This window comes from Ischnura elegans, chromosome 6 (genome assembly GCF_921293095.1).
Source record: "Ischnura elegans chromosome 6, ioIscEleg1.1, whole genome shotgun sequence".
NCBI lineage: Eukaryota > Metazoa > Arthropoda > Insecta > Odonata > Coenagrionidae > Ischnura > Ischnura elegans.
In genome coordinates this window covers 61,730,847-61,753,968 of record NC_060251.1, presented here as the reverse complement: position 1 = coordinate 61,753,968, position 23,122 = coordinate 61,730,847, and the positions used below count along the sequence as shown (strand labels likewise).

The 23,122-nt window shown below is 37.6% G+C and overlaps 1 protein-coding gene across 1 annotated transcript in view; it reads left to right on the top strand.

The window, feature by feature from the left end:
• LOC124160835 (MFS-type transporter SLC18B1-like) overlaps positions 1-23,122 on the top strand; it is an 83,559-nt gene that overhangs the window by 35,697 nt on the left and 24,740 nt on the right. The window contains exon 2 of the mRNA XM_046536925.1: positions 17,521-18,448. Coding sequence (XP_046392881.1) covers positions 18,278-18,448 — 171 coding nt within the window. The 5' untranslated portion in view covers positions 17,521-18,277. The remainder of the gene's footprint in view (positions 1-17,520; positions 18,449-23,122) is intronic.

Below are 23,122 nucleotides of genomic sequence, written 5' to 3'. Positions count from 1 at the left end.
ATTTCTAGAAACATTGAACCTATGGAACAAAAGGAAATCTAAGATACGAGTGGAAGAAAAGAGCGTAAGTAATACTCCCATTGGCTGAAGTAAAAATTTAAGAAGGTCGTTATTTTATTTTTACGCTATTTGCTAAGGCTGAAGCTAGAGTCCAGGGGTATCTCTCCAATTGAAACCCCCGAAATATATCCATTCTCCAAAGGACTCCCCCATCGAAAACTTTTTCTGCCTAAGATCTTAGCTATATTCTTGTTAGATTTAAAGGAATATTTTCCCAGTAATGTGTTTGGTTCACTATTGTTCATTTTCACCTGCTAATCATTGAATATGCAACTTCGAGTTTGATACTAGCTATAAAAATCAATGACAAACAAATTTGCATTTAACATTCTTTAAGACAAATACTCCAAGCCACTGAATCAACAGAAATCAATAACTTAATCGTGTATGACTAACTAACTTAATCCTTCAAAAATTTAGAATAGGATTTATTCCAGAAGAAAACTAAAATTTTTTGCTGGTGGGTACGCTAATTGTGGATGTGTAAAATTATATCGCTCCATCTTACTATTTCTTACCTTCAACGCAATTGAAGAGGCATACCGTGCTTCTTCCGTACGCAACTTCTCGCTGTTATTACGTCAGATGTTCCCATATTGAAATTCGAAGCTCCTGGATTGGTATGGGCTAGTAGTTCAAAGAAAAAGAAGAAAGTTCAAAAACTTATAGACCTTTAAGAAGCTAATTTATACAGTTTTCTTCCGTATTTACCGTTTTGTTCTGTATATTTACAAAAAGTATAATCACGACTGCTGTAAGGATATGTATTTGCAGCAGCTTTAACTTAATAAAGAGAAATTAGCCTACACAGTACTTCTAATATTTTCCCAGTGTAATTAAATATTTTCAATAATTTAGAGTATGCCTATTACATGTTAGATTGTTGCATTGACACAGTTGTAACTTCTAACAGAATCCATGTGAGTTTATAGAAAAACAATTCTGTCCCCTTAATTTTGTTTTATTTGTAACACGATGAAGACCAATTTGTTTATTATAAGATTTCTAACAAAAGGACGTAAGGTGTCCCACAGTTTCCATTCTTCTTCTATTCTTCGGTACACCTACTCATTCCTCATCCTATCCGTGCATTTAATCTTCAGCACCCGTGCCCAGCACCAGGTCTCCGAAAGCTTCAGGTCATCCGTGGTCGGGGATCGGATTGGTGTGGTGGCTAGAGCGTCGGCTTCCCACCCTGTGGGCTCGGGTTCAAACCCCGGTGTTGGCAGATAATGTTCAGAGCCCAATCCATGAATGAATGTTGTGTGGAGGACATTTGAAGCGCAACACGCCGTCCGTCGGATGGGACGTTAAGCCGTGATCCCCATAGCGCCTTTCATTAAGAGCGGGCTAATACCGACGCCGGGTTTCTCTCCACCCTTCCTTCCATACGCTTCCCTCATAACGCAAATGACCTCAGCTGTCGGTCGCCTCCTCCAAATACCATATCATTTTCGTTGTCACCCTTTCCAGAAGGCCATACACCTTAATTGTGGAGTTCTTTCGCAAAGACTAACCTTTTCACCCATTGTTTCTTTAGCTTCAGTCTTATGCAATTGGGGCAGAGTAGCTGTCATTTTGCTATAGATGACGTCTTATCGTAAGGTGTATGAGAATTTCTTGATTTTTCCAACCTCGCGGTCCTCCCAATAGTGACTGAACAGCTAGACATTTCGGGTCATGAAAGTTCTCACTCCTTTGATGTTAGAGTTTCAACCACGGTAAGACCTATCCGAAGTGCATGCAAGGTAATCCTGATCGCCACGAGACACTCGAGAAACGGCAAGCGGAGGAGTCCGGTATCACCTCACGTGAAGCGGGAAATATCCAGAGGATGCAACCGCGCATGTTCTCCAAGTTGTTTTATTTTATGTCGAAGAAATCCTTCAAGTGCCTAAGATCAATGACTTAAACATCGAAGGCAGTTCATTCGAAAATTCCTCAGAGTTTATCTTTAAGTTTTAGAGGCATTGGTGTACCTCCTGTAATTCCATCATCCCAAAATCATTAATAAATTACGTATAAAACAATGTTTGCAAGAGCTTGATGAACTAAAGTCACTAAATGCTGTATAGGTTGTGATATGTGGTGAAGCTGTAATATGGAGGAAATACTCTGTTTAACATAGAAAATAGTCAATGCAATCACAGCTGTCGCTTGAGGAGGGGTTGTCATTCATGATAAAATAAATACAGGCTAACTTCACTTTAATTGTACACAAAAACCAGCATCGAAATTATGAAACCGAGTTGCCGAAACTGAGTAGTCTTTGAGTTGTAAGAAATGTAGTTTTGTTCAAATAAATAACTCGAGTTTGTGTCATCATTACAGCAAATGGAAATGCTTCTTTTTCCGCTAACTTGCTTGCTTGACGCGTTTTAATGAATTATCATAATGCCATGCTGGAATTCGTCGCTCCGAAGATGCATATTTCGCGCGAAAATGTTTGTATTCTGAAAATACCATGCTCTTATAACGTAAAGTCATTATATGGTAGCGGCATTTGCAGTAGGAATTTTCCTTATCATTAGCTTGTTAATTATTCAATTGATTGATAAAGTCATGGATGTATTAAATTTAAGTATGGAGGGTGCAAGTGTCTCTCTTTCTCTTCTACTCCTTCGAAGATAGTTGATGATGATCGAATGAAATTTATAAAGTAAAACAGGTGCTTCAAAATTAGCAAAAATCATCGTCACGGTTTTTAATTGGACAAATTTTCAATGAGAGTGACTTATAGAGTAAAAATACGAAGTGACGATGAGAATTTTCCTGATAAATTCAATAATAAGCCATTGTCTTGTTTTTAAAAATGAGAAAAATTTCGGACCGCAATATTATATGCGGGCATATTTTATAATAGTCAGGTCTGAATGAAAAAGATACCACATGATTGATTATAATTATAATTTTAATTCATAATAGCATGTAAGAAATGATATAATAGTCCCTTATGTCATCGCGGTAAAAAAAAAATTAGGGCGCTCCCCCTATTCGATTGATTTATCGTATTTATCTCGTTATACGCTATATTTATTTCCATTACCATTAAGGAAGATCAAAAGCTGATAATTAAGTGATAAAACCGTAAGTTTGTGTCTGAAAAGGTGAGAGTTCACCATGCACTATACTGCAGGCGTTCAAATTTCACACAGTCATGGTTGGGAGTCCAGTGTCTTTCCTACGGTCTCTTTGCACTTGCAGGGCTTATGTTTGGGGTCTCCAAAGGCTTCAGACTGGATTTGAACCCAGGAACCTCCGATGAGTAGACCAACGCTCTACCTTCTAGACCATAACGCTTCTCCATGGGAAATATGCCGTAGCTTATTGGAGCCCAATGGCTGTAAAGACTTTTTCTTCTACTTCCTTCTATAAACCTACTGAAATGGCGTAATGCTCAAAGGACAAATGGATTCTTTCCGTAATTTCTTGTCGTTTTTGTTCTGATTTTAGGTCATAAATCGTCTAAAATTCCTTCCAAATAGCAAATAAACAGCTCCCATTATCTTCATGATTGATTCATTCCATGATTTGGAGGCCCAAAAGTGGAATTGCAGCGATGGGCAACAGTCAATTTATAGGTTCCCTTTTTTAATCATTTAATGATCTGCTGCGTAATTCGAAACATTGTGGGCTTTTAAACCTTTTACAGCCCTCAACGGAAGCTACATTAGAGAGCACGGTCATGAGGAAAAAACCTAGGGACTCAATATACTTATGTCATTTTAGACGACTTGATTTAAGGACCATGATCACCAGCGCCAGGTCTATCAGAATCAAGGAGTGGGAAACGCAAATTAAATAAAGAGAATGAATGAATTTGGCTCGATCAGAATTCATGCCCTTTTATCCTAAATGAGTGTTATATTACCGTTTACACAGCAAAAGCCGTCTTCCTTCAAAGGTTCTTACCGCGGTATAACCAAATGTATTTCAGCAAATTATATTCTTCGATGATATGAAATTGCCCCAAACTCATGTGTGTAATGCATTTTCCTTGCAAGCGCAATTGCAAGGGATAATCTTGGACACAAATCAGTTTGGTTAGTGATCAGATTATTTTCGCCAATTACTCAACGGTTAGTACAACAAAAACCGTGGAAAACGCGATATTGGGTCGTTTAAAACGGATAATTTAGTGAACTAAAAGTTATGTTCATGCTTTGGCTGATGAAATTGAAAGTAAAATTGTGAAATTTTGTGAAAAAGTGAAATTTTGGCCTCACGAATACTCAAATTATGATTTTTCATGAAATGAAGATCGTTTTCGGTCGATAATAATGCTTTAAATAAGAAATCAAAGATAACCGATTTACCTTGCGTAATAGTATGAAATATCGGTGGAAATTGATTTTTGCGTATTAAAAAAGATATGACGGTCAAAATTTTAAGTAACTCGACGTGAATGTCCAATAAGGTTGTCGGTCCATTATTATTCGTAGTTTATGCGCAGGATATTTATGATATTAATACAGAATGATACTTCTTTGTAAACCTACAGGACCATCTGAGAGATTGGGAATACCTAAATTGATGTCCATAAAATATTAATTATGTACATAATACTTACAAATGTTCATTTTAAGTTTCAAAGAAAGCAGAGCAAAATGGCATGTCACCTAACTTCAGCGCAACATTGAAGTATGCCCTTAATTCTCAAATGCTGAAGAGCAAGATAAGTAAAGACTACGATTAATTGATGGCAAATTTCTGTATTTTAAAAACCTTTTCTCCTCGATGTGTCAATTCAGGAGTAGTTGTACATTAGGTATTGTTGTTCCAGCATATTTTTCTAGGAATTTCGTGAAAAATTCCATATTCACCATTTCAGATATGAATTACTTTGAATTCAAACGTATCAGTAGCTTTAGAGCTGGTGTAACATTCAATGACATGGTTTATGACCAGTTTTATCCCTTTTAAATGTGGCTATACCAGACTTGATGAACTGCTAAACCATAAGGAAATGAAAATTCACTTCGGACATTCCGCTGCAAAACTTTATTCCCAACCGTAGTTTTAATAATTTCGAGGGCCCTTCAAATGCAGCACAACGTTTGTCGGACGTGACGGTAAGCAGTGATTTCTTTGGCGCCTTTCGTTCGGAGTAAGCTAATGTCGATTCCAGGTTTCTCTCTTGTCAAGCTACTACACAAGGGCGCACATGTTGAAATTTATTAATTATGCAAATAACTGTTTATAACAATTACATGAAAAAGACGACAAATTGGGAAAAGAAAAAAACATAAACTGTACGTAGTTCTATTTTCATTTAAACCGTATTTAAAACGTTATTTTATGCTAATCCTTAATTGTCGAAACCATGGTCGGGAATAAAGTATTACAATGTAATATGCTCAGTTAATTTCCATCTCCTATTTTGTGGTTCCACAAAGTAGAACCGCCAACGTTAAACTGAGCAAAACCATATCATAAAATAACAGACATTGTAAAACTACATCACTTAATGGATATTAGAAAAAATGTAGGCACCATTAATGTGCATTATTTATCGGCTGGAATTACCGGCGCACCACTGTATCTCAAGTTGTACGATCTAGTACAAGCGAAAGAGCAGTTATCGTTTGTAGCGACCATTCGGGCAGTGGAATAACTAAAGGCCTCTCTGAGAGATATAGAATACCTAAGTTGGCTTCAGGAAAACATTCATTGTGGGGATCGGGTTGGTGTGGTGGCTAGAGTCTTGGCTTCCCAGCCGGCGGGATCGGGTTCAAATCCCGGCGGTGGCAGAGAATTTTCGGAGACTGCCCGATCCCTGCTTGAATGTTGTGTGGAGAACCTTTCAAGCGCAACACTCCGTCCGTCGAATGGGACGTAAAGCCGTGGTCCCCTTGGCGCCTTTCGTTAAGAGCAGGCTAATGCCGACGCCGTGTTTCTCTCCACCCTTCCTTATCTACCCTTCCTTTATGGCGCAAATGACCTAAGCTGTCGGTCGCCTCCTCCAAATACCATACCAAATTCATTGTGTACATAATTACAACCATCTATTTCAAGTTCCAGAGGAAGCGGAGCAGAATAACATTTCACCTCAATTTCCACGGAGCGCATTGCATTAAAGTTTTAGAGGATAGTGGATAAGGCTGACGCGGCCGACTTACTCCCAATAGGCCAAATGAGAGCAAATGCCCATCTGCTCCACACGCTGGTATTTGACTCAATGTAATTCTTGAGCCCATAGAGAATGGAACCATAGACTAGTTAGTCCAGGGGTTGGCAAACTTTTGAGATGAAAGAGCCGAAAGTTATGAAACCATCGTTAGAAACAAGCTGCCTAGCTACATTTTTTTAACAGTGCTTTGATTTGGCTACCGGCAAATTATTTATTACAGGGACGCATGATCCTCTATCCTTCCTAGATTCGTGGTTTTTATCCTGTTTGCAATATTTTCTTGAGTTCTGAAAATAAAATAACATAATTATGATTTTTTTTGCGCAAGGAACTGGAAGGCCGCAATTTGGCATCGAAAGAGCCGCACGCGGCTCGCGAGCCTTAGGTTGCCGACCCTTGGCCGAGCAGAATGACAAGGGGGGTGAGAGAAATAAATTAAAGCTGATTCATCGGTTAACGCAAAGCGAAACTGAACTGATTGAAGGATAATTTAATAGGGTGGTTTCCTATTATTATTATTTTATTGCCTATATCGGAAGATTATTACTCCTCGAGTACGTATTTCACGCTTTTAGATTTTTAAATGGCGATATCTATTTTTCGCGATTAAATGAAAAGTGAAAAATTTCAAGCGCGCGAAAACGCGACGGGTAAGGAAATCTCTCCGTGTGACGTATTTCTGGTTCCCCCTCCCGTCTTGTGAGGTGACCTTGATCGAGGCTCTGAGCGCTGATACGACGCAGGCTGCTAGAGGGTAGCTGAGTGCCTCGCTGGCTGGTAGCGCTTGGCTTAAAAAAGGTTTATTAATACCTTATTAAACGAAGAAAACTTTCCGACCTTAGCCAGTTTTAATAGGTGATTATTAAGACATGTTTCCCTGAGCTCTGCGCCTCATGCATGCATTGGTAATCTCAGACGATGTATAACTCCTATCCTCTCGTGTAGAAACTAGGTCCCTGTGACGTCACGCGGAGTGGCATCGCATGGGCGCCAAATTGGCCCTTTTCAAATGAGGATAAAAATGGACCATTGCCATTCGTCTAAACCGGTATTTCTAAAACGAAATAATTTGTATATAATGAATACAGTAATGGTGGGTAACAAATCGCAATCAATGCCTCTCGGTTTCTTTGATGAAGGAAACTACCCTATTGTGGGGGGGGGGGGCGCAGCCGTCCCCTCCTGCACCTCGCTGGGTACTCCCATGGATGGCGCCCACTTCCTCAAGGTACCTACGCCACCCACACGCATTGTTTCTAGAGTCCTGAGGGCTAAAATGTCCATTAATTTTCCTCAAACTTTGCCTCTGTATCGGAGGAGCTCTACCCGCCAATCATCGGGGTCTACCCTTCTGCTGTATGTACCAAAAATAGAACGGGGTCCTTGGAGCATTCTTTTGATTATTCCCACGGCCAATGGCAGAGGATGAGAGCGGCGATCATCACTTACTTACGTAATAGTAGCTGGAGGCCGCTGCTTTCGTCCACTCATGGTGGCACATTAGGCAGTGAGTTGACGCTTTTTTACTCACCATTAATGTACGGGTTTATCAAAAATGAAATCATATAACGGATGGAGTTGATTAAAGAACAATTATCATCCACTACGGATAGGAATTTCAGGTGCGTAAATTTATGTCGGTTTCGATGATTTCTTATGCGGTGATAATGTGGATAAATTCCAAATAAAAGACCTTGAAGTGGAGGTCATTGATGCATGGAGTCGCTATTCAAGTTATTAAAATTTTAGAATCGGTTCGTTTGGATTCATTAGCTCCATGACTTTCCCACTGAGGAGAGCTAATCAGCACGCCGAAAAGAGCAACGGATTACTTGGTAATGTTTCGCTCTTAACCCTCGACGCTCGCATTCCTTGTATATACTAATTTTGAGTGTAAAGTTCCATTAACATCTAAGAGGGATTTCATGAAACCATAGGCAATATACATAACATCAATATTCTAAGCACGCAGAAATAATAATTCGATAATGAGTGCAGGAAATAAGGAACCCTAAGGAGAAAAAATAAAAACGAAGACGTGCCCTTCTATGAGAAAATCACCAGTCGATATTGATGGTTATGATGGGAAAATGAGGAAATCTGCAAAGGGTTAGAGAGAAATATGTTTTTTGAAAAGTTTTCTAGCGGCAACAAGAAAGCTTCATCTTGACATGGATCAGTTCGAGGCTATCGTACGACTTCAATTTTAGCACTAATTTATTCAAGGCATTTGTGTGAATTCAACTATTTCATCATTCCAGCATGTGAGAAAACTACATATCTGGGACTGCAGTTACTTATGGGATTCAACTCCATGTTTTACGGCCTCTTTCCATCCTCTTATCCCCTTCGTTTTAATGTTTGATGAATATAAGGTTACAATGAATTCAGAACGAGGTACCACGAAGATTTGTTTGGCGCGTTGGCCCAGCAATCATCCCGTATCACACGATCATTTTTCCGTCCCTGAGAATGATAGCTCAAGCGATACGTTTTCATGGGCCAGAAGAATGATCGCTCGACCCATCATTTGCTGAATCACACCGTCCCTTTTTCTATCGCTTATTCCGTCACTTTCCGTATTTGCAACTGACGGTCAATTAAAAGCCAGGCGTGGCGTTACAATCGCTGTTAGCGCCCATGCGTTCTGATGGACTGAATGGCGTTACCAACTATGATTTCAGCGACGGAAAAAGGGACGTGCCGAATGTTGGAAAAAGGGATGGGATTTTCATCCCTCGAGCCATCGCGGAAAATGATCGCGTGAAACACATTTTTCCGCCATCATTGGAGCGATCGCTGGAGCTGTCCCTTCAAGGAGAAGTATAAAATTATCGTGTTATTGCTTATGACAAGCCGTTTCATTCATACGTTGACTTGGATTATTCCATTTTATGTTTGGTTGCGAAATGAGAACTTGATTTGACTGGTAAAATCCGGTCCATCTCCGGTATTTTTAGAAAAGGAAGAAGTCTTGATAAGATCTGGTAAAGAGACTGAGGTCGCGCCTGCGCGTGGAGTTTTCATGAGCAGCATCCCAAGCTCGCAAGAATTATACGAGGGTACAGTCAATAAAATTTGTTTAAACAAAAGGTATAAAATATAAAAGTGGAACAAGTCAATATATGCTATAGATACACAAACAATATTTATTAATAATATCATACAATAATTGAAGAACACCTTCAAATTAGCACAATTAAATGAAAGGTTTCATTTGTGTAATACTTCGCTGAAAGGTAATCATGACTCACTTGTTCTTGTACCTACATATTGATTTCGAATACACGTTGTTATAATATCACACAATATTTGAACAACACCTTCACATTAACACAATGCAATAAAAAGTTTCGTTTATGTTATATTTCGCTGAAAGTTTTCTTAAATGTTCTTATACAATCGTAATAAGTTCTTGAAGTACGATACGTAAGTAATACCAATTATAAGTATTGTAGTAAATGATTCGATTGCGCGCAAGCTCGCTAGAATTATATAAGGGCACAGTCAATAAAATTTGTTTAAACGAAAGGTATCCAATATAACAGTGGAAAAAGTCAATACAAGCTATAGATACACAAACAATATTTATTAATAAAATCATACAATAATTGTATGTTACGTGTTAAAAAAGAAATCATACAATACGTGTTATACGATAGTAAGATACGAAAAATAGCTTTGTGAAGTTCTGGAGATAGGCCATTTTCGAAAGAGACTGTTCCCTTACTTAATGACCTCGAGGCGTGGCTGTGCATGAGAATATAGATGAGAAACGCGGTGAAAGGCAAAAGAAAATGGTCAAGCGATGAATTGCTGGGCTCACCGAACGATCAACGAGGACTCGGAGCGAAGACAGGCCTTGGTGTATTTCAATCCTAGGACGGAAAAACCTGCTTTATTTACCTAAATGTCATTTATTACGGTGCAAATTTCATAATGAACGAAAAATAGTGATGATTAAATTTCCTGTTTATCTTAAAAAATATGAAAATAATGCATGTTTCTTCTTGTAACAACCGTATAATTACTCTTTTTTTTGCAAAATATTTTAGGAATCGAACATCGAAAGAGCGAAGGATTATACTTGGCACTTTACGAAATTAGTTGATAAATCATTATTAGGGTGGTAAAAGTGTTTGAGAGAACCATTCCTTTTTCTTCATTCTTACGAGAAACTTTATCCACTCGCAAAATAGCGAGAAAATAAAAGCGCAACGGCGAACCGATGATTTGTTGATAGCTTGCTCTACTGAAGTTGCCAACGGGATTTATATATTTGCTCATTGATTGTAGTGCTAATTAGTAAATTATTTTTAATAAGCTTCCAAATTTTGAACGATTTAATTGGTCTGGTTACATAATAATAAAAGGCGAACGGTTAGCTTCAGGGTCGCTTTCACACTTTCACTCAATGGCCGGACATCGTGCAGCAGCCGTTGAAAGAATTAACTTTCTGTATTTATTCTGTGTTCTCATTTAGTAACTCTCTCCTTTAATTTCTTCCTAAGGAAAAACAACCTGTTATATCTTTATAGTGATAGAGCCAAATCCTCTCTGCTCAAATTGAAATACTATCTCCATTTACGCAAGCTTAAACTGTTGTCACCTTAGTATTTTCTAGTCGATATATGCTATTTACTCGCTATGCTCGCTGGGGGGGCTCTGCCCCCCCTAGGCCCCCCCGAAAAAGGCCTACGGCCTGTTATGCTCGTTGTGGGAGGTCTTACACTTTTTGTTTGCTACTTGTTACTTAAGGATCGTTTACTTTAAAGCTGGCTAGCTTAGGTATAAGCGATATTTCCACTTTCACGTAAAACGAGCGCATGGTACGTAGGCTACAACATGAATGTAAATATTTATAAAGAGAAAAGTTTTTCTGAGGGGCTAAAAAAGGAAAATAAATTTCTACGAGTTTCTTTAACTTATTCAATTCAAATACAAAAAACGTTGAGACCACGTTCCACTGCAACACCCAATGCATACGTAGTATCATAGCATAACGACTTTACGAATTACAATGAAAAACACGTTTATTAATTATTTTCCACAAAACTCAACAAAATTCTTATATCATATACGAATAAGATGTAACAGCTGTTCCCCGCTTCGTAAGCGAATTACGTAGGGACTGAATATCAATATCTAGAAACAAATGCGCCTTAGCATGAATTGGGGCTAGTATGACGAATTTCATCGAAATATTAATGATCCTGATCGCGAATGATTTCACTTCAGAAATACCTCTATTTAAAGTTTTAATGAATCGGGATACACAAATATCTCAGCTTTAATATCCAACGCAATGCGCAATAAATCTGGTGAGTAACGGATCACAGCCTTTGGTGTACAAGGCATTGTGAATGTCAAGATTTCGATAATTTTCACAGTTGAATAACTTAGTCACTCAAGGAAACGTGATTTTCGCAAGACAAATAATTGAATAAGAAATACCTTTATTTGCACTTATCTTCCATATTGTATTATTCACTGCCTATTCACTCCTGCAGCTCACGGATAACATTGTACATTAAAAAGGAAATTAACGGAAAAAAGAACGTGAACAAAAATAAAAAGTTATCACCATCACAAAACACGATAATAAAATCATTTTTACCAACCTATATTATGTAGGAATTGTTTAAAAGTCTTTCTACTACAATCGTGTATCGCCAACAAGATACGAACTATAGTCAACAGCACGAATCATATTTCTAATATGGCATTTAGAGCACTTGTTAACTTTGAAATTAATAACCACCACACTCTCGATGTAATATACCAAAAACAACAACTAATTTCTTACCTTACATTTCTCCGCTTTTGATTTCAATGCGCTTTGATTTAAACAGATGTTTGTTCTTGCGGAAAGAAGACGCAAAGAAATAGACACTTCAATTATTACTTTCTTAATTTCCTACCTTATATTTATCAGTTTTTCGTTCATTTCCTTTATCTTCTTTCCCAGTTTAGCTCCTCTTGTTTGCATAAACAAATAGTTGCTATGATTGTTTGCTTGTATGACTGCCGTGCCGCCATTGGAATTTGGTGGCCATTTTTTGAACTAATCCCCATACACTCAATTTTATATGAATAGACTGATAAATAATTGTAAATTTAGTGTTTTCATAATTTTTCCTGGGGTTTCAGACAATTTTAGAGGGGGTCTTCATTAGACTTTTTGCCGTATCTCGTCTCGTTCACCCCAAACATTTGTATACGTGAATGAATGAATGAATGAGTGGTCGTTAAGGGGCTTCATGTTATATAAGAAGATATCAAACGGGGGCCCTACTAAGGGCACTTTGTACTAAGGACAATATTATTTACTTTAAAGATTTTATATTAGATATGTTGGCTCTTCTCGTTCTATGTTTTGGAAATTGATTTCAAAATCCGCAAAAATTTAAGGGATTTATCCGAATACTCTAAATAGCTCTTTTATTCTTACGTATTTAACTCGTTGTTTGTATTCTTTTTGCGCGATAAATCTATCGTAGTGGAATCAAGCTCATCATGTTTTCTTTGCCGCGAAGTAACGCCTATACATTATGAAATATTTGGTGTTTACAAGAATAATGTAGTTTTGAGACTATCCCATCCTTCGTAGTTTTAAGTCTAAAATTTGATGGGTTATTCAAAATTTATATTTGGATAAAGGCGATTTTTAATAATTATCTATCTAAAGAGTATCATACCAATGACAAAAAATTGCTTTGCCTCTAAAACTAACTACCTATTAATTGTACCTTATCAGGCAGAGAGAATAATTAATATAACTCTAATTCTTAATAACTCTAATATAACTCTAATAATTAAAATAACTCTAATTATCTCGGGATCAATATTGGTCAATGAAGTAAGCGTATAGAACCAGTGGCGTAACTATGGGGGGATGAGGGGGATAGATCCTCCCAAAAGACTCAGAGAAAAAAAAATGCTTTAAAATATTGTCTAGTTTTGACATGTAATAACTGCATCTGTTTCAAGTTAGATTTTAAGCGACAAAATGATATATAATGTATTTCCAGGTATGCCATTTTTCAAAAACTTTCCGGACACCATGTTGCCACGGGGGGTGGGGGGTCGCCCTCCTAGGCTCCCCCATCCTCCCCCTAAAGCTTATGTCTAGTGACGCCACTGTATAGAACGTATATTTTTTCATTTCTTTTTGCCAGTAAAGATGTATCAGGGACAAAATTCGCTCGAGAAATTGTATGAAGTTTCATACTCTCAAATTATGTCTCCTTACAGTCAATCAAACATGGCACTGTGACTTCTCACGCTTTTGATAATTATTTCGCATCATTCCCCGCACGTGAAACCATGCATCAAAAGCGATTCCAAGCGAAAAGTTTTTGAGCCCGGAGCGCCATTGGAGGAACCTTGAGACGGGATGGATATGAAGGGGTGGGTGTGGGAAATGGGTGCACGAGGATGGTATGGACGCCCTCCGTGACCTCGGCCCTCCACTGCGGCACGTGTACCTCAGGAGAACTCAGCGGACGGAGGTTAGGCGAACCACGTGTGGCTCACTTGTAGTACGTCCAATACGCAGCATGAAATATGAAAGGCGATACTTATAAGCTCAAAGCAAGGGGACTGCATAGAGGAAGCCTAATTCTATCCCATAGAAGGTTGATTTCTGTTGCCTATTCGGTCGCACTTCAAATATTCCAGTGTAAAAATAAAGTAGTTAAGAAAAAAGGGATATCACTCATTTGAAGCGGACAACTCCCAACGTTGCGTATAATCCCAGAATTTCACTAACGGCAAAGTAAAAGCAATAAAAATATAGAAATCGATATTTTGCCTTATTCGAGCCTGTTTTATTGCCGATTAATGAAAATATTTGAAATTTTTGAGTAAATGACATTATTTGTCATTGCGAGGAATATCATTGAAGGGTAATGCATTTGATATATCACATCATCATGTGTATAAATTTCGGTTAATATCCCTAATTATAAATTATTTCCCCGCGAAATTCGGATCACTTTCCGGATCGGAGCGACGCGAGTGGCAAATTTTGAAACCCATTTAAATGGGGGGTGGGTGACAACACATTTAGAGGCTGACTTGCGGATCCTCATTTGTAATATTCGTGGATCAAAGTGTGTATCAAGGGGGCTGCATAGAGGAGGCCCGATTCCATTCCATAAAAGTTTCATATCTGTTGCCTCTTCGGTCGCATTTTAATCGGTTTTGAAAAATATCCCCAGCGCGTCCATGACTGCATTGCGATCCACTTTTATCCAATATTTTACAGTATGTATTGTGTTTGCAAGTGCGAGGCATAGTATGAAAAAATGATGAATTTGGTAGATTATATTATCGTGCGTATAGATTTCGGTAAAAACACTAGGTATGCTTCGTTTATCCATGAAAATCGGATCGTTTTGCCTGTCAGCGACACGAGTGGCGACTTTCGTAATCCCATTTTAATGAGCGGTGGGTAAAAACACACCTTGGGGTCAACTTGAGAATCTTCTATTGTATTATTCGTGGTATACATAAACAAGAGCAATTGTAAGCTTCTGAACAAACGAGGTAGATCGAAGTGTTAAATTCCGGTTAACTCTAACACGGGATTTTGTCAGAATTTTAATAGCAAAATCTTTATTGGTATTTATGTTGCTAACTGCTTCAATTTTCCCCATTAATAGTTATGCTGGGGTATCAATGTTGGATTCGGCTTTTCTTTTCTTCGCATCTTTTATGCGCTCTCTCGTAATGTATTTCTTTTGAGATTACAGCGATAGCGTTTTTAAAAATGTTGTTTATTTCGGTTAGACATTTTATTCTTGTTAAATTTAAAGCTCAGGGTGAGCAAGAAGTGTACGGATTTTAATGAAGCTCAATCATAATTAATTCCTATACCAATTTTTACCGTTTCCTATATTTGTAATTTATTTGATGGAATTAGTGCTTTATTTATAATACACCACGTGATATGGATTCTACTACTTATTTGTCTCGTCAAGTCAAATTAAATATAAACAAAAGCTATTTTCAACGTCTCTTGGCATGCGGACAAGTCTGAAATTGTAAGGTCCGAGATCAAGTGATGGGTCTGAGTTGCCCAATTGTATTCTCCGGTAGCGCTTGTTTAAATTCTATATATATCTATCGATTGGAACTTTTATTCTAATTCAATCTAGTACTCATGGGGTGGGAGAAGTGTCAGTACTGCAATGAGCTGTAATCGTTAGCCATGTATTTTCTCATTTTTTTCTCCATTTACCAGTAATATTTAATTTGATGGATTTACTTTTTGTTTTTGTGCAGCCGCATTACATCACGGATATGCTTATTGAAAGTAATATAATCAACTGGAAAATAGTATATTTGTTTGAGTACAGATTAAATTTCAGTTTTGATTATTTTTAGATACTTTTCTTCAATGCGAGGTCACGAAGATGAGTGTTAGAACATTTTTTCCCTAATAAGATATCATTCCGAAGTTCCCCACGTGCGACCTTCGGTTCTCTGTCCTCCAATTCATATTAGTTCCTCTCGTTTTAAACCCAAGCTCCTCCATTAGGAACCGCACAACGTTCTCACGTATATCGACGCTATTGATTTCACAGGGTAAAATATTTTTATACACTATCTTTACAGTGTAAGCTATTAATCCTGGGTAAAATTCCATTAGTTGTCATTACTTTCAAATTCTTTCATCAAAAGTGGTTTGAAGTTCTGCTTTTTCTTGGTATAGATATAAAAAATCGCAGCGTAACGGTAGCTAGGCAAATATGAAAAGCGTTCTACAGATGAATTCAATACCTAGCTATACGTTCTCAAGCTCTGAAGCCGGTGGTTCAACATAAACTTTTTCACGAGAAAGATTTATTGTATTTACTTATGCTTTTTTGGAGGAATTAATTAGAATTTCATTTCAAAAACAGGAAAAATATACAGTAAGAAACCAAAGCATTACTCGAGGAAGTTATATTTTTGCAAATGAAGATAAATTACAGTTTGACGGAATAGGGAAGGGGTTTATTTGCCAAAGTGTTTAGTTTACAAAAAATTGCTAGCATCAAATATCGATGCGTACTATATAGCACGTAGCTTTGAGTTATAGTTTCCACTCATAACTGATCGCTGTTGAAGATCCGACTAGAAAGACTTTTGATAGATGAGGCAAGATGAAAGCGATATGTTAGGATACATTTACGATTTTCCTTTCTTTGTGATTTATTTTTTTGTTAATATATTTTCAGCATTTAGTTGCGGTTAGGTAGTTGTGTTATTGGCAGCCATGGGCTTAAATACATAACTATACTCCACATCTCTTTGGTTGAGCTTTCAAATAATAATCTATTTCATTCAAATGCTTTCATCAAGGAAGTCGGAGATTTGAACGCGCGGAAAAAAAATTCAGGTCTCATTTATTTTTGCTCATTCGGTTAGCATGCAAAAATCTGTGCTATTATACCAGGCTTGAAGGGGGATAAAATAGGGTAGTTTCCTTCATCAAAGAAAACGAAAGGCATTGATTGCGATTCGTTACCCACCATTAGTGTATTCATAATACACAAATTATTTGGTTTTAGAAATACCGGTTTAGACGAATGGCAAGGGTCAAATTTTATCCTCATTTGAAAAAGGCCAGATTGGCGCCCATGCGATGCCACTCCACGTGACGTCACAAGGACCTAGTTTCTACACGAGAGGATAGGAGTTATACATCGTCTGAGGTTACCAATGCATGCATGAGGCACAGAGCTCAGGGAAACATGTCTTAATAATCACCTATTACAACTGGCTAAGGTCGGAAAGTTTTCTTCGTTCGATAAGGTATTAATAATCCTTTTTTAAGCCAAGCGCTAACAGCCAGCAAGGTACTCAGCTACCCGCTAGCATCCTGCGTCCTATCAGCGCTCCGAGCCTCGATCAAGGTCACCTCACAAGGCGGGAGGGGGAACCAGAAATGCGTCGCACGGACTTTTTCCCATCATTCCTACTTACGCGTCGCGTTTTCGCGCGCTTGAAATTTTTCACTTTTCATTTAATCGCGAAAAATAGGTATCGTCATTTTAAAATCTAAAAGCGTGAAATACGTACTCCAGGAGTAATAATCTTTCGGTTTAGGCAATAAAAAATAATAGGAAACCACCCTATTATGTGTTGGACCTCTGTAGTGCTCACCTGATGATGACGTCTAACGTTGAAACCATGGCCGTATAAACGTGTGAATAAATATTCATGTGATAGCACAAAGTTTCTTCTTTATCATTCCTCTTAATGAATCCCTTTCATAATGTTAGGCCTCAACCCATTAATTTTGTGTCTTTAATTGGAATTCGCATTCTTCTGTTTTTCAGGACCGCTCTCTGACATCAGCTGTGCTAAGGAATATCCTACAAACTCCTGGTTTCTTTGTGTTGAAGGTAGTCTAGAAGATCCAAAAGAACTTCTAGAATTTGCCCATGACCTCCAATGAGTTATTCAAGCCTTTTCTACCAATTCAACCAAGTTTCCAGTGAAGCAATGAACAAATGATCATAGGAAGATACCAATGATCATATTGCTGTTCAGTCAACGCTTTCCAGGCTCCCCGTGCCCCATAACATCACCGAATGCAGCGGCAGTTTGGCGGTGGAAGCTGTTTCAGCTGATTCACAGGAAAAATAAACTCATAACTGTGCCAGGAGTCACAAATGAAAACTTAAAGAAATCATAATTGAAATGAAAAACAATTAGAACCTCTGTAGGTACAGAATTATTTTCTTTCTTTGAGTGCATACCGTTCTGTGTTCATCTTAGAAGAGGAAGTGATTATCAATTCAAGAAACAATATAAAAAATATAGATTTAGCATTGTGAACAAGTCTATCTGCCTTGGACGATGAATTAACTTCACAAATCAAAAGTTATACATAAAAACATAATGGATTGGGTGAAAAAGTAATAGTTTGAAGAAATAACGATATAAGTCGGCTGAAAGTGTCTAAAACTTCTACAAATAGTGACTTAGGTATCGAAGCAAAGGCTCGTATCTGGAATGCTTTCTGATATTAAATGAATTGATTGCAAGTACATCGGCGATAGACTCTTTTTGGTCCAGTATCTTGGTGGCACAATGACTGAGTCTGGACTCCTTTGCAACGGGAGGGAGGACGGCGTATCCCAGCATCCTCCGCCCAAGAAAAAGTTCACCAGAAGGGAGTGGCTGACCCTCTACATGCTGGGAAGTGTCAACTTGGCCACATCCATCTGCATATCAGTGCAGGCTCCATTTTATCCCGCTGAGGTAAGTTATGCATTGAGCACTCCTCAAATTTTACATGTTTAGGATAACCATTCTTGCGGCTTATTGAATGTCAAAACAGCAGCCCTTGTAATATCCACAAATGACCTATAATCTGTGGGTCACCCCCCACATAATATGCATGTGTGAATTAAATGAAATAAGTTATTGTTAAACCAATCAAAACCGTACTTCTTACCTTGTTTATAAGCATTTGTCTCATTGTAAAAAGGTAGCTTTTGTGAACTACTTAACACGAAATGATTCTTGGCTTTGTTTATTTTTAATATGCACATTTTAAAGGTGATATCCAAAGGATACTAAAACCTTTGTGCGGCCACCACTGACAAATGGAAGTGAAACCTGGCCTACTAAGAAATCTCACGGAAAGAAAATGGATGGAGCGTAGATGAGAATGCTGAGCTGGATGATGGGTAAAACGAGAAGATATAAGATTAGAAATAAGACGATAAGGGAGACGGCAGGAAACGTTGAGATCTCAAGAAAGGTGCAACAGGGTAGGATGGAATGGTTCGGAAATATTTTAAGAAAGGATAGAGAAGGATTTGAAGAAGACGTTGACAAACATGGTAAGGACAATGGCCAAATATCAGCTGAAAATCAATAAAAAGAAGACTAAGATAAAAATTTGCAGCAAAAGAGAGGAGGCTAAAACAAACATCAACCTAGGAAGGCATAAGCTTGAAGAGGTGAACGAGTTCTCTTACCTGGGAAGCCGAATTACCAGCGATGGACGGAGCAAGAAAGAAACACACAGTAGAATAGCGCAGGCGAAGAGGGCTTTCTACAAAAAGAAGAATCTTCTTACAGCTGAAAATACCAGCATAGAAGTAAGGAAACAATTCATCAGATGCTACATATGGAGTATGTTTCTCTATGGAAGCGAGGCTTGGACGTTGACAGCAGCAGAGAAGTCAAGAGTGGAAGCATTCGAAATGTGGTGCTACCGAAGAATGATGAAGATAAAATGGATTGACCGTGTGAGTAACCAGGAAGTGCTAAGGAGAGTAGGAGAAAAGAGAAGCCTCCTAAAAACATTAAGCAGAAGAAGGGACAACTTAGTTGACCATATTTTGAGGCACGATGGTCTGATGAAGACAATCGTTGAAGGACAAGTGGAAGGGAAAAAGGGCAAGGGACGGGCCCGAATGAGTTATATAGGACAGGTTATAAAGGATGTAAAAGAGAATATTTATGTAGCTATGAAGAGATTAGCGGATAGGAGAAAGAAATGGAGAGCTGTGTCAAACCAATCTTAGGATTGTTGACTAATGATGATGAGGACTTTGTGGGGGACATAATTAAAATTTGCCAGTAGAAGGGAATGGAACGAGGGGAGAACCAAAGAGAAGATGGAGACACTGTCTAGAGAACTATTTGAGGGAGAAGTGAAGAAAAGGATGTCCAGGATAGAGTGACTAGGAGGCGACTAGTTAGGAACAGGGACCCCAAATGGGAAGTAGGCTGCAGAGAAAGAAGATCCCAAGTGTTTCTGTGTAGTGGTTTTTTTGTACGAGGATCGCGTTATTACGATGGATGGGTGTTGGTTTCCCACCTTGTGATCCCGGTTTCAGATTCCAGCGGTGATTTTTCGTTTAGATGGTTTGTGGGTAGCTTTTCGTAATAAAAAAATCGAGAAGATATGGAATTTCTCTTATTTTAATGATTTTAAAAGCAGGAATCGTTGGTTTTTTTATCAGTGCCACAGTGGTTGTTTAAAATATAGGATTAATAGTTGTATTTGTCATTAGAAGTGATATTTATAGTTGACGCATCCTTTAAATGGATGAGTTATCCTTCAATGACTTTATCCCATCCATATGTTTTTCCTCAGTATTACGGCATATGACGTAGAAAGTGCTAAAAACCTCATATTAGATACTGAAGATTCAAGTAACTGTCACAAATATTTTTCACTTACCTTCAAATCAAAACTGGATTTTTTACTCCATTAAAAAATTAAAAGGTACATTTTTTTAAATACTTACAGATATATCGAGATTTCTTCTGATGTTTCCCGGCGTTTTCGGCCACCTTTTCAAACAATCAACTGAATGATACTGTGATATAATTTTCTTTCACGAGAAGCTCGCTCAATTATTTAATGGAAAACTCCTTTTTGTTCATAACTGCACTCTCCACACTCTTTCACATGAATCCAGAATTCTATATTTTGCATTTATACCTATCTTAAAACGCTTCCAAAGCGACAGAAAGTTTAAAAAATGTGGAATTATGAATTTAAAACAATTTATTTGCTATGCAAAAAATAGCGGGCTAAAATGGGAATATTAGGTGTTGTTTGCACATTAAGGAGTTGTGCACATTATGAGGAATAGGTTAGTTCTCTTGCTTCAAATGGTAGCAAGAGTGAACTCTGTAAATTACTAATTCTTGTAACTTATTTCGTAATGTCCACATTTTCAGCTGATATTTCTCGTGACAGATGGCTAGCGTTTTTAATTAACAATCCCTGTCCTTCGAAAGATATTTTTCTTGAGGAAGCCAAAGCTCAAGCAGTCTAGAGTTCAGAGTTACTTGAATTATCCTGCTTGTGACTGTATTATAAAGTCATATTAAGTTGTTTCATTTGACGGTGAGTCACGCCTCCTGTCAGCTACCGTCTCTTGCCACATTCTCTCTCAGAATTCTGCGTCCCCCACGGCAAATTTTTCGGCCAAAGAAGCTGAGGTATGCGCGACGCACCAACACACACTATGGATCTTCCGTAAGAAGCTCGTTTTTTGTGTTTGAGAAATTAATTAATCCATTAAATCCACTCACATATGGTATTTAGAGGAGGCAACCGATAGATGCTTTCAACTTGAGGGAAGGGTATGGAAGGAAGGGTAGAGAAAAACTTGGCATGGCGCAGGGACCCTGCTATATTGGGCTCAATACCTCGATGAAAAGCGTCGCTGTAAGCCACCGTACTGTCATCGTACATTACCAACTTAAAATCAGAGTGAGTTGCGAATGAGTTTTGATGCTGCATTCATTAATTGCTTTCCAAATGAAGAACATATTTTATCGACCTATATATTCAATATTAAGAATATATTTAATCCACCTTTACATGTTTAAAATTCTAGTTTCAGACTCTATTGTAGAATATCTGTAGTAACAAGCGATTATAGCGTGTTTTACCGAAGTTAGAAAAAAATTGTTAGATATTTTCATAGTTTGATTCAATAAATTTAGCATTTTTCTCTCTCGATTGGCAGAAAAATAAATCAGAATGGTACGTCAAAATTCTGTCTCTTCTTTTTAATTAACATTGTTATAACATTTTATGCTGTATATGTATCAAAATTATGTTTTCATTTTCATTCAAATTCCTGATGAAGGTGCATAAATATTCCAAAACGTAGGCAAAAAATTAAGAAAAAAATTAGAAAAATCATCAGATATCGGCAAAACATTTAATTTAAAATTTATCAAAATCTCCACTCCAAGATGCTTATTAAATATTCGATCCGATGTTGTGCTACAAAATGAAAACAGATGCTGTTTTCCAAAAATCCCTGCATCACTTTAGTTGGATACTTTTTTTCCAGAAACAAATTCGAATGGCCATGAGAAGCTCCAAGTACCAAATTCAGCAGCCCGAATTGGATCTAGTTGTTATATACGTGGGTGAAGTCCAGGATTTCTTTTAAAAAAGTCCCTTTGTTCATTATTTATTGATTTTTATGATTCGACCAGATATTATTTTTCCTGTAACCACCTTCAGCAATCAGTTCTTTCAAATTCGTCCGTCAATCCATTTTTCTATTGCTAAAACATCCAATAATTTAGAAATTGACTTCCTCTATTTTTCTCATCAATGAACCCCCTTCTTTCGCCTAAATGTTTCCATTGCTGCCTCCCTTAATCTATGATCTGGATTATTCTTAGAATAGTTTTAATCCTTCCATCCCCACCAATTGTTAATGTCACGCAAACCTCCATGGGGGTAAGCGGTTTAGCAGGGCTTACCTCTCCTTTTTATTCTTTGAGCCAATGGTAAGCTTGTATCAGGTATCCACTGGTGAAAGGTTAGCTTGGAGGAATAAAATACAACTCTTCATTCTGACGGCTCAGGTTCAAATCATGACAATCGTGGATAAATGCGGGTTGATTCCAAATCTCTTCTTTCTCCGCAATAAACCTGTCAAGAACTTTTTCAGCGAAGTATATGGAAAAGGTTTTTGCCTGAAATGTATTCCCCGAGGTTTTCCTGATAAGCATGATTAATACTTATTAATGCAGTTAATATTTCTCCTCCGCAATATTCAAAGCTTCGGTTTTACAACCTTTTCCGGTATGGAAGAGTTTGGATATATGAATAACGATGACTGTATATTACTGCTTTTAATTACCGAATCAATGAGTGCTATCGCAGTTTTTCTTCATCAGAGGTTTCTAATTCGTATCATTCGAAGTAATTTACTACAAAAATTTAAAATTCCTCCAAGAGCACAACAAAATAAATGAATTATTTTAATGCTTCAGACTGTGAGAATTCTGAGAGAGAATATCGATAAATTTATAGTTCATCATTAATAAATTAACTTCAATTACTCCTAGTCAAGAAAATTTTGCCGAAAACTGAAGAAAGTTTTCAAAAATTCCGAATGTGTAATTTTCCATCATATTATTTCAAGCTGTAAATGA